This window comes from Stegostoma tigrinum, chromosome 6 (genome assembly GCF_030684315.1).
Source record: "Stegostoma tigrinum isolate sSteTig4 chromosome 6, sSteTig4.hap1, whole genome shotgun sequence".
Lineage (NCBI taxonomy): Eukaryota > Metazoa > Chordata > Chondrichthyes > Orectolobiformes > Stegostomatidae > Stegostoma > Stegostoma tigrinum.
The window spans coordinates 92,046,393-92,058,723 of record NC_081359.1 but is presented as its reverse complement, the minus strand read 5'-3'; the positions used below and the strand labels follow the sequence as shown (position 1 = coordinate 92,058,723).

General features: G+C 45.3%; 1 protein-coding gene across 1 annotated transcript in view; it reads right to left on the bottom strand.

The window, feature by feature from the left end:
* dnajb13 (DnaJ heat shock protein family (Hsp40) member B13) overlaps positions 1-12,331 on the bottom strand; it is a 52,240-nt gene that overhangs the window by 32,746 nt on the left and 7,163 nt on the right. The window contains exons 2-3 of the mRNA XM_048532175.2: positions 2,524-2,627; positions 946-1,107 (exon numbers count right to left, since the gene is read on the bottom strand). Coding sequence (XP_048388132.1) covers positions 946-1,107; positions 2,524-2,627 — 266 coding nt within the window. The remainder of the gene's footprint in view (positions 1-945; positions 1,108-2,523; positions 2,628-12,331) is intronic.

Below are 12,331 nucleotides of genomic sequence, written 5' to 3'. Positions count from 1 at the left end.
GGAATAAATAGATTTGTTTCAAATACATCTCGTGTTTAGTCTTCTGCGCTTTTCTTGGATAAATTTGATTTGTTTTAAATGTACACCATTGGGACTTCGAATTTTAATTATCATTCTGAGAAAGAAGGCAAAATGAGAAAAAGCAGAAGTAACACACAGTTTCAATAATGTCAGGATTGGCACACTGTTGATAAAAGCTTAGTCTTCAAATTTCAATTAGCCCAGCTTCCACAGCATTTAAGAAAGAAGTTCCAGATTTCTACTGCACTTTGTTTGAAGAAAAGTTCTTCCTGATTTGTCAGCTCTAAGCTGAAGATAATACCTCTTTTGCTCTGAATTCCCCACATGAGGAAACAATTTTTGTATCTACCTTACCAAACCTATAACATTTTGAGCAACTTGATTAAATCACCCCTCAGTCTTTCTAATCTCAATGAAATAATCCTAATTGTTTTTGTGTGTCTTAGGACTGCTCTCAAGAAGAAGGAAAATCTATCCTTATTAAGTTGTGATGATCTAGCTTCTTACAGTTAAAACAGTGGGATACAGGTCAAGCGAAGTTGCAATCAACTAGATGGCAGACCATAAGAACCAAGGTTTGAATTCAGCATGCAGGTCTGGCTGCTGTAGTACATGAAGGCATTCAGTACTGAAGACAGTTACAAATGTTATGATCTGATTAATAAGGCAACAATGGATAAGAAATTGTTTTCAAAACCAAGCTATGATGCTACACAGATGCTTCCACATGGGACATTACATCAATATTTTAAAAAGTTCTTTCTTTCCTTAAAACAGGATACATTCTGACATCAACTGATAGTGTGCATTTTTTCTAATTGGCATGTACAGACAAGCAGCATATTCATAATCCAGTAGATAATATATGATGTCATCTATGTTAACATTACCACTTATTGTTATTTAAAATGCTAATGTAAGTACCTGCAAACGGATTATCTCCACCGAAGAAGTCCCTGAAGATTTTGTTGGCATTTCCATGAAAGGTATATCCAGTTGTCCAAGCACCAGTTTCACTGAATTCAATGGGAATCCCTCCTTTCAATCCCTCCTCACCAAATTTATCATAGGTCGCTTTCTTTTTTACTAATAAAAGTAAAATTGAGTAATTCTCACATTTCAATTAATCCGAATTTCTAAACTTCACTAAAATGTTATAATTATCAATCCTACTAAATACTTGGAAAACCTAGAAAGTTAATCTGTGTGATAGATTGGCATATGATAAATATTGATTCACTTAGGAGGATTTAATCTATATTCCACCAATGTACCATATATCATCCCAATATAAAACTTACTTCAAATAAGGTTATTGTTTACCAACAACTGAAGTCAGGTATCAAGGGAGATACTTCTGAGTTATTTGTACTAGGAGATGGCAAATTTAGAACATAGAACATGGAACACCACAGCACAGTACAGGCCCTTCGGCCCTCCATGTTGCGCCGACCTGTGAAACCAAACTGAAGCCCATCTAACCTACACTATTCCATTATTATCCATATGTTTATCCAATGACCATTTAAATGCCCTTAAACTTGGCGAGTCTACTACTGTCGCAGGCAGGGCATTCTACGCCCTTACTACTCTCTGAGTAAAGAGCCTACCTCTGGCATCTGTCCTAAAAATATCACCCCACAATTTAAAGCTATGTCCTCTCATGCTAGCCATCTCCATCTGAGGAAAAAGGCTCTCACTGTCCACCCTATCTAATCCTCTGATCATCTTGTATGTCTCCATTAAGTCACCTCTTAACCTTCTTCTTTCTAATAAAAACAGCCGCAAGTCCCTCAGCCTTTCGTCATAAGACCTTCCCGCCATACCAGGCAACATCCTGGTAAATCTCCTCTGCACCTTTCCAATGCTTTCACATCCATCCTATAATGCGGCAACCAGAACTGTATGCAATACTCCAAGTGTGGCTGCACCAGAGTTTTGTACAGCTGCACAATGACCACATGGCTCCGAAACTCAATCCCTCTACCAATAAAACCTAACACGCCGTATGCCCTCTTAGCAACCCTATCAACCTGGGTGGCAACTTTCAGGGATCTACATACATGGACACCGAGATCTCTCTGCCCAGCCACACTACCAAGAATCTTACCATTAGCCCAGTACTCTGTATTCCTGTTACTCCTTCCAAAGTGAATCACCTCACACTTTTCCACATTAAACTCCATTTGCCACCTCAGCCTATCTCTGCAGCTTATCTACGTCCCTCTGTAATGTGCAACATCCTTCCGCACTAGACCAGTATGCAATGAGTCTAAAATCAATTACAATCAAGTTGTAAGTACAACAATAATACACAAAATCCAAACCCTTGGGGAGATTCTATACACAGTACAAAGATAGTATCGGATAAATACACCATTGTAACCATATTATGGTAACAGTGCTCACGTGAATCGAATTTGCAAAGAGGTTGAGATTGTTTTGGCCGATCATCTTTTTTCCCCATTTTATAGCTCCAATAATAAAAATTACAATACTCACAATCACTTAGAACATCATATGCTTCTGCAATTTGTAAGAACTTTTCTTCTGCACATGGATCCGTACTTTTGTCTGGATGGTATTTTAGGGCCAATTTACGGTACCTAAATGGCAGATATAAATCATAAGTAAAGTGCAATAAGATTCTGAGATAATGGGAACTGCAGATGCTGGAGAATCCAAGATAATAAAGTGTGAAGCTGGATGAACACAGCAGGCCAAGCAGCATCTCAGGAGCACAAAAGCTGACGTTTCGGGCCTAGACCCTTCATCAGAGAGGGGGTTGGGGTGAGGGAACTGGAATAAATAGGGAGAGAGGGGGAGGTGGACCGAAGATGGAGAGAAAAGAAGATAGGTGGAGAGGAGAGTATAGGTGGGGAGGTAGGGAGGGGATAGGTCAGTCCAGGGAAGACGGAGAGGTCAAGGAGATGGGATGAGGATAGTAGGTAGGAAATGGAGGTGCGGCTTGAGGTGGGAGGAAGGGATGGGTGAGAGGAAGAACAGGTTAGGGAGGCAGAGACAGGCTGGGCTGGTTTTGGGATGCGGTGGGGGAAGGGGGGATTTTGAAGCTGGTGAAGTCCACATTGATATCATTGGGCTGCGGGGTTCCCAAGCGGAATATGAGTTGCTGTTCCTGCAACCTTCGGGTGGTATCACTGTGGGACTGCAGGAGGCCCATGATGGACATGTCATCTAAAGAATGGGAGGGGGAGTTAAAATAGTTCGCGACTGGGAGGTGTAGTTGTTTATTGCGAACCGAGCGGAGGTGTTCTGCAAAGCGGTCCCCAAGCCTCCGCTTGATTTCCCCAATGTAGAGGAAGCCACACCGGGTACAGTGGATACAGTATACCACATTGGCAGATGTGCAGGTGAACCTCTGCTTAATATGGAAAGTCATCTTGGGGCCTGGGATCAGGGTGAGGGAGGAGGTGTGGGGGCAAGTGTAGCACTTCATGCGGTTGTAGGGGAAGGTGCCGGGTGTGGTGGGGTTGGAGGGCAGTGTGGACCGAACAAGGGAGTCATGGAGAGAGTGGTCTGTCCGGAAGGCAGACAAAGGTGGGGATGGAAAAATGTCTTGGGTGGTGGGGTCGGATTGTAGATGGCGGAAGTGTCCGAGGATGATGCATTGTATCCGGAGGTTGGTGGGGTGGTGTGTGAGAACGAGGGGGATCCTCTTTGGGCGGTTGTGGCGGGGGCAGGGTGTGAGGGATGTGTTGCGGGAAATGCGGGAGACGCAGTCAAGGGCATTCTCAACCACTGTGGGGGGAAAGTTGTGGTCCTTGAAGACCTTGGACATCTGGGATGTGCGGGAGTGGAATGCCTCATCGTGGGAGCAAATGCAGCGGAGGCGGAGGAATTGGGAATAGGGGATGGAATTTTTGCAGGAGGGTGGGTGGGAGGAGGTGTATTCTAGGTAGCTGTGGGAGTCGGTGGGCTTGAAATGGACATCAGTTACAAGCTGGTTGCCTGAGAGGTCCAGGAAGGTGAGGGATGTGTTGGAGATGGCCCAGGTGAACTTGAGGTTGGGGTGGAAGGTGTTGGTGAAGTGGATGAACTGTTCGAGCTCCTCTGGGGTGCAAGAGGTGGCACTGATACAGTCATCCATGTAACGGAGGAAGAGGTGGGGTTTGGGGCCTGTGTAGGTGCGGAAGAGGGACTGTTCCACGTAACCTACAAAAAGGCAGGCATAGCTGGGGCCCATGCGGGTGCCCATGGCCACCCCCTTTGTCTGTACGAAGTGGGAGGAATCGAAAGAGAATCTGTTGAGGGTGAGGGCGAGTTCGGCTCGGCAGATGAGGGTATCGGTGGAGGGGGACTGGTCGGGCCTGTGGGACAGGAAGAAGTGGTGGGCCTTGAGGCCATCTGCATGCGGAATACAGGTGTATAAGGACTGGATGTCCACGGTGAAAATGAGGTGTTGGGGGCCAGGGATTTGGAAGTTTTGGAGGAGGTGGAGGGCGTGGGTGGTGTCACGGACGTACGTAGGGAGTTCCTGAACCAAGGGGGAGAAAATGGAGTCCAGATAGGTGGAGATGAGTTCAGTGGGGCAGGAACAGGCTGAGACAATGGGTCGACCAGGGCAGGCAGGTTTGTGGATTTTGGGAAGGAGACAGAAATGGGCCGTACGGGGTTGGGGAATAATAAGGTTGGAGCCTGTGGGTGGGAGGTCCCCTGAGGTGATGAGGTCATGAATAGCGTTGGAGATGACGGTTTGGTGCTCGGGGGTGGGGTCATGATTGAGGGGGCGGTAGGAGGAGGTGTCGGAGAGTTGGCGTTTGGCCTCGGCGATGTAGAGGTCAGTGCGCCATACTACCACTGCGCCACCCTTGTCTGCGGGTTTGATGGTGAGGTTGGGGTTGGAGCGGAGGGAGCAGAGGGCTGCCTGTTCTGCGGGGGAGAGGTTGGAGTGGGTGAGAGGGGTGGAGAGGTTGAGGAGGTTAATGTCTCGACGGCAGTTGGAGATGAAGAGGTCGAGGGAGGGTAGGAGGCCTGGGGGTGGTGTCCAGGAGGAGGACTTGTGTTGGAGGCGCGTGAAGGGGTCAGTGGAGGGAGGGTTAGGCTCCCGGTTGAAGAAGGAAGCATGGAGGCGAAGGCGGCAGAAAAACTGCTCTATGTCCAAACGTGACTGGTATTCGTTGATGTGTGGTTGTAGGGGGACAAAGGTGAACTCCTTGCTTAGGACTGACTGTTCGTCCTCAGTCAGTGGGAGGTCTGGGGGGATGGTGAAGATTCGGCAGGGCTCAGTGTGGCTGTCTTCTCTGGAGTTGCTGGCTGTGGAGATTGTGGGTGGAGCGATGAGGGTGTCGGCTGTGGGCGGGGTTCCGCTGGCATCGGCCGTGGGCAGGGATCTGTCGGCGGTGGGAGGAACGGGGTGGGCGGCAGCAGCAGCGGTGAGGGTGGTGTAACTGGAAGTGAAGGCGGTGACTGCAGCAGAGGTCGTGTCCGCGGTCCCGGAAGTGGTGTGCCCGGCGGTGGCGGATGTGACGTCATCGGTGGGGTCACCGGTCGTGTCCTTGTGGTCATTGGCGGCGGGTGCATGGTGGGGGAGGGGCAGGGACAGGCTCGGGATTTGGGAGGTGCAGGAATCCTCTTGTGGGTGGCAGAAGCTAGTGAGTTTGTTGCACTTACGATTTTTGGTATCCAGTAAAGCTGAGTAGAACTGGGTGTTCAGTCTGTGGATCCTGCAGAGGATAAAAAACAGCAGAGGTCCTTTGCAGGTCTGGGAGAGGGAGGCTCTGAGCTGGGGCAGGTTGGATTGCAGTGCCTGGAGGTGCTGGCGCATGGCTGTGAGTGTCTGTTTCAGGACTCGCAGGGAGAAACACTTCTGAAGGGTCTGAATTTTCTGGGTGTTGGGGTTGGGGTCAAATTGGGAAGGCTTGAATGTAGACTGTAGTCCAATGGGGATGATCCAGTTCCGTAGGCAGGTGCTGAGGAAGGTGATGTGACTGGCAACCTCAAGTTCACCTGGGCCATCTCCAACACATCCCTCACCTTCCTGGACCTCTCAGGCAACCAGCTTGTAACTGATGTCTATTTCAAGCCCACCGACTCCCACAGCTACCTAGAATACATCTCCTCCCACCCACCCTCCTGAAAAAATTCCATCCCCTATTCCCAATTCCTCCGCCTCCGCCGCACCTGCTCCCACGATGAGGCATTCCACTCCCGCACATCCCAGATGTCCAAGTTCTTCAAGGACCGCAGCTTTCCCCCACAGTGGTCGAGAACGCCCTTGACCGCGTCTCCCGCATTTCCCACAACACATCCCTCACACCCCTCCCCCGCCACAACCGCCCAAAGAGGATCCCCCTCATTCTCACACACCACCCCACCAACCTCCGGATACAACAGATCATCCTCCGACACTTCCGCCATCCACAATCCGACCCCACCACCCAAGATATTTTCCCATCCCCACCTTTGTCTGCCTTCCGGAGAGACCACTCTCTCCGTGACTCCCTTGTTCGGTCCACACTGCCCTCCAACCCCACCACACCCGGCACCTTCCCCTGCAACCGCATGAAGTGCTACACTTGCCCCCACACCTCCTCCCTCACCCTGGTCCCAGGCCCCAAGATGACTTTCCATATTAAGCAGAGGTTCACCTGCACATCTGCCAATGTGGTACACTGTATCCAATGTACCCAGTGTGGCTTCCTCTACATTGGGGAAACCAAGCGGAAGGTTGGGGACCGCTTTGCAGAACACCTCCACTCGGTTCGCAATAGACAACTGCACCTCCCAGCCGCAAACCATTTTAACTCCCCCTCCCATTCTTTAGATGACATGTCCATCATGGGCCTCCTGCAGTCCCACAGTGATGTCACCCGAAGGTTGCAGGAACAGCAACTCATATTCCGCTTGGGAACCCTGCAGCCCAATGGTATCAATGTGGACTTCACCAGCTTCAAAATCTCCCCTTCCCCCACCGCATCCCAAAACCAGCCCAGTTCGTCCCCTCCCCCCACTGCATCCCAAAACCAGCCCAGCCTGTCTCTGCCTCCCTAACCTGTTCTTCCTCTCACCCATCCCTTCCTCCCACCTCAAGCCGCACCTCCATTTCCTACCTACTATCCTCATCCCACCTCCTTGACCTGTCCGTCTTCCCTGGCCTGACTTATCCCCTCCCTACCTCCCCACCTATACTCTCCTCTCCACCTATCTTCTTTTCTCTCCATCTTCGGTCCACCTCCCCCTCTCTCCCTATTTATTCCAGTTCCCTCTTCCCATCCCCCTCTCTGATGAAGAGTCTAGGCCCGAAACGTCAGCTTTTGTGCTCCTGAGATGCTGCTTGGCCTGCTGTGTTCATCCAGCTTCACACTTTGTTATCTTGCAATAAGATTCTTCTCCCTTTCCATTTATTTCCACATTGGTTTAAGGAGGAAATGCATTGTCAACTTTCATGTATGTCATCCTACAAAACACACAAAACCTAATTACAACTGAAAAATAATTCAAAACAATGACAGAAATAAAAGCAGAAAATGTTGTAAATACTCTCGAAGCCTGACCACACCTGTGGAGAGAGAAACAAAGTTAACATTTCAGGCAAAGTATTCTTCATTGGAAAACAAAGACTTGTGGTTTAGGCCACTCCCTCAAGCTGACAAAACATGTTTAAATTCCTTTTTATTATATTGAATCTCTGAATTTTGTTATTATTTTGTGATCACATTCATCATTGAGTTTATTTTCTATGAAAGGTAAAAGATTGGTCGCATTATTTGTGACATATAAAAAAGTAAACATTACAATGAAAGTACAACAAGTCATGGATTTGTCACGGCTTAAGCTGCAACTGTATTCAATCTTATACATGGACAATCCTGTAGAAACATTATGAAATGCTGATGGTGGGCGCATATATATGTTTATTGAACATAATACTTGTTGTGACAATGGATCAGAATCTTAAAGTATTCATAAACATTTTTACTCACATGTTGTCTTCAAAAGGAGGATTGTTGTAGAAAAACTGTGGATTTGAATTCAATGACTGTGGGGCAAAGTCCTGTGTAAAGCTCATGAAATATGCATAAAGTGCTTGGGAAACTTAAATTATCTTAAACTTAAATCACCTGGCAAACAGGGTGGACTGTGATTCATTGAGTGCAAAAATGATGAGAGGCAGATGAACCCATGCTTAACAGGAAGCCACACTCTGTGGATTATGTCCTAAAATGCAGACACTTCTTGCATTTACCCTCTGAAAAATACTTTAATACAGTGGTTAAAAAGCCAGTTTCAGCTCTACTGAAGTAAACTAAGGGACTGAATGCTATTGTGTACCATCCTGAGTTTGAGCATTAGCATGCCGTGAAAATCGCAGTCAAAGAACGATTTCCTAGTTACGTTTGCTTTGGAGGTAAAGGAAGACCCACTCTCACTTTGAGTGCTGAAAACCAATTAAAAGAAGAACAATAAAGGAATGTCTCTCATCATGAATGCCAGAACTCAATCGCACCTGAAAGGCATCTGAATTACAAAATCTCAAACAATCTATAATACTATGAATCGTGAAACTGACTGTATATCAATGTCACTGGTAACCTCCACAGCACTGCTGCAAGATTCAACTATTGCTCTTCGCAATCAGTTCAGAAACCGATCAATATATTTTCTTCATAGTTTTAGACTCACCTCTTATTTCTAATCGGGGTGTTATTTGTGTTGTGTTACTAAATCTTCCTGCATTTAATAAATGATAAACTCACTCCTTTTGTTAATTCAAGAAAGTTTGATTAAATTGGCTCTTTTTTAAAACATAACATCATTTACATTTGGGAGAAATGTATGAAATGTAAGTGGAGGACCTTAAAGCAACTTACACATACGTATTGACTATACAATAATAAATCATCACTTTGCAAATGTTACCAAGCGAATCTGAAATCGAGCCATGTCTGTACATTAGACCAGATGAGCAGGGAATCTATGACAGCAGTAAGGAGGGATGACATCTTAGAAGGCTCCTTGGGAGAAGCCATATGGGTAATTCTTAAATAGCAAAAAAGAGAAATCACACTGCTGGGATATTACTCTCCTTCTAACAGTCGGAGAGAAATAAAAGAGCAGGTATGAAGGCAAATTTCAGGGAAGTGAGAGTTAATAGGATAATGATGATAGGGGATTTAAACTACCCCAACAATAACTGGGATAGTTGCTGTGTGAAACGTTTAGAGGAAGCAGAATTCTTCAGGTCCACACAGGAAACTGGTAGCAAAGGTAAAAACTCATAGAATCGAAGGAAATTTGTCACATTAGATCCACAGTTGGCTGAGTGGCAGGAAGCAGAGAGAGATGGTTGCGGGTGTTTTTCTGACTGGAAGTCTGTGTCCAGTGGGGTCCCACAGTGTCAGAGCCCTTGCTGTATGTGGGTTATACGAATGGTTTAGGCTTGAATGTCAGAGGGTTGATCCATTAGTTCACAAAATTGGTACAAAAATTTATAGCATGGTAAATAGTGAGGAGGATTGCCTTAGACTACAGGATATAAATGGGTTGGTCTGATAGGCTGATCAGTGGCAAATGGAATTTAATCTGGATAAATGTGAGGTGATGCACTCAAGCAGGGCAAACAAAATAAGGGAATAGTAAAGGATGGGATAATTGGACACTTGGATAATAATGATCTGATTGGACATAGTCAGCATGCATTTGCGAATGGGAAGTCATGTTTGACAAGATGGTTGGAGTTTTCTGAGGACCCTGGGGTGCACCAAGGATCAGAAGGATCTTGGCTGGTCCCTTAAAGTTTTGGGGGACCAGTGGATAATTTGGCTAAGAAATCATATGGTATACTTGCCCTAATTAATCAAAGTAAAGAGTTTAAGAACAGGAAGGTAGTGCCGGAAATGTATAAAATGTTGTTTAGGCCATTGCTAGAATGTTATGTGCAGTTCTGGAATTCACGTTATGGGAGGGATCTGGTACAACTGAAGAGGGGGGTGCGGGAGCGCAGAGGCGATTTACCAGCCTGTTGCCTGGGCTGTGGAGTTTCAGTTATGAAGAAAGATTGGACAAACTGAACTAGTTTTCCTTGGACCAGTGGAGATTGAGAGTGGACATGACTGAGATACATAGATAGGGCAGACAAGAAGAAATTTTTCCCCTTGATGAAATGATCAATTACAAGGAGGCATAGATTTAAAGTAAGAGACAGAAGGCTTAGAGGAGATGTAAAGAAAACCTTTTTCACCCAGAGGGTGGTGCAAATCTGGAACTCAGTGCCTGTAAGGGTGGTAGAGGCAGAAGTCCTCATTACACTTAAGAGGTATTTAGATGTGCACTTGCGATGCTAAGACGTACAAGGCTATGGGTCAAGTGCTGGAAAATGGGATTATAATGGTTGGGCAGTTGTTTTTGACCAGCACAGACATGATGGGCCGAAGGAGCTTCTCCTGTGCTGTAGATCTCTATGACTCTATGACCAACAGCTTGCTCAAAGATGTATATATTTAAGGACATGTTAAGAAGGAAAGAGAGATAGAAGGTCAGAGGTGAACAATGGGGAAAAAACTTGGGTTCCTGGCACAGCTAACAATGGAGAAAATTAAATCAGGAACATTCAAGAGGGCAAAATTAGCAGAACACCTTGATCTATAAGGCTGCAGGAGCCTGGAGGGATTTCAAAACAAGGCCTGCAGTCTAAAATAGTGCTATAATTTACACAATGGAATCCTTAGAATGGCAAGATATAATCTGCTCCTTTCTATTTGTTCTTCTTGGTCCATAAAATATCTAAATGTAGGTATCATGCCAATTGACCGCACTAGCTCAATAGCCACAGATACCACTGTGCGCATGTGCCAACAATGATTGGAGAAATTTGAGATAAATTTGAACCTGAATTATTGGTGGCATTAAAATTATCGATTTCCACAACACCATTTATATCTGGATAACCCTGTAGGAATATTGTGAAATGCTGACGATGGGCATCTACATGTGTTTATTGAACATAAAACTTGATATAACTAATTCCATTTGTTAGTGTCACCTATTATCCATTTGTATTAATTAGTTGTCGAATAAACTTGCCACTGTTGCAAAATATATAGAAATTAGAAATGATAAGTCAAAGGAAAATGAAGATCCTTGAATAATTGTCCAATAAATTCAACTGACTGCAACAGGAGGAAAAGTAAAAGTGTATATTTTCAAGCAAAAAGGGCAAAAAATGGAATGACTAGAATTGATTCATCAGTAAATACAATTCATGAAGAATAATTTTCCTAGATTTACTAAAGATTTGTGCATGTGGTATGGTACCTTAATGTATTAATGCAAAATGGTAGAGAATTAAACTACTTTCTCATTTTTGCATCATTGATAGATTCATAAAACGTGAATCCCAAAACAACAGAAATATTTTAAAGGGTGCAGGAAAGGGGGTGTCCCTCACCTGCAATCTCACACTCCAGTACCTTAATATGAGTAACTCTACCCCCAGCTGACACAAAAACAGAAATTACTGGAGAAACTCAGCAGGCCTGGCAGTATCCACAGAGAGAAAGCACAGTTAATGTTTCCGGTCCAGTGAACCTTTTTTAGCACAGACCCACAGCTAGGGAAGGACATAGCTGCAATGTTGGGATACCAGTGTGAAGTTACAAGATTGTTACCTGGAATACAAGGATTAAGATATGATTACAGATTACACAAAATGGGGTTGCATGCCATGAAATTCAAGAGACTCAGGGATAAATTCATACATCAGTTACAGCACAGAAACAGGCAATTTAACACATTATGTCCATGCCAGATCGCCGCAAGAAAAAAAATCACTAGTTCTACTCCCCAGCTCTTTCTTTGTAGCACACATTTTCTTTCTTCTCCAGTTCAAAGTCATACAGTCATCGAGATGTACAGCACAGAAACAGACTCTTCGGCCCAACTTGTCCATGCCGACTAGATAACCTAAATAAATTGAGACCCATTTGCCAACATTTTGCCTATATCTCTCTAAACCTTTCCTATTCATATACCCATTCAGATGCCTGTTAAATGTTGTAATTGTACCAGCCTCCACCATTTCCTCTGGCAGCTGTTTCCATACATGCATCACTCTCAGCATGAAAAAGTTCCCTCTCACCTTAAACTTATGCCCTATAATTTTGGACGCCTCCCCACACCCCCGACTCCGGGGAAAAAGCTTTGTCTATTTACCCTCATGATTTTATAAATCTCAATAAGGTGACCCCTCAGCCTCCGACGCTCCAGGGAAAATAGCCCCAGCACATTCAGGCTCTACCTACAACTCACACCCTCCAATCCTGGCAACATCCTTATAAATCTTCTCTAAACC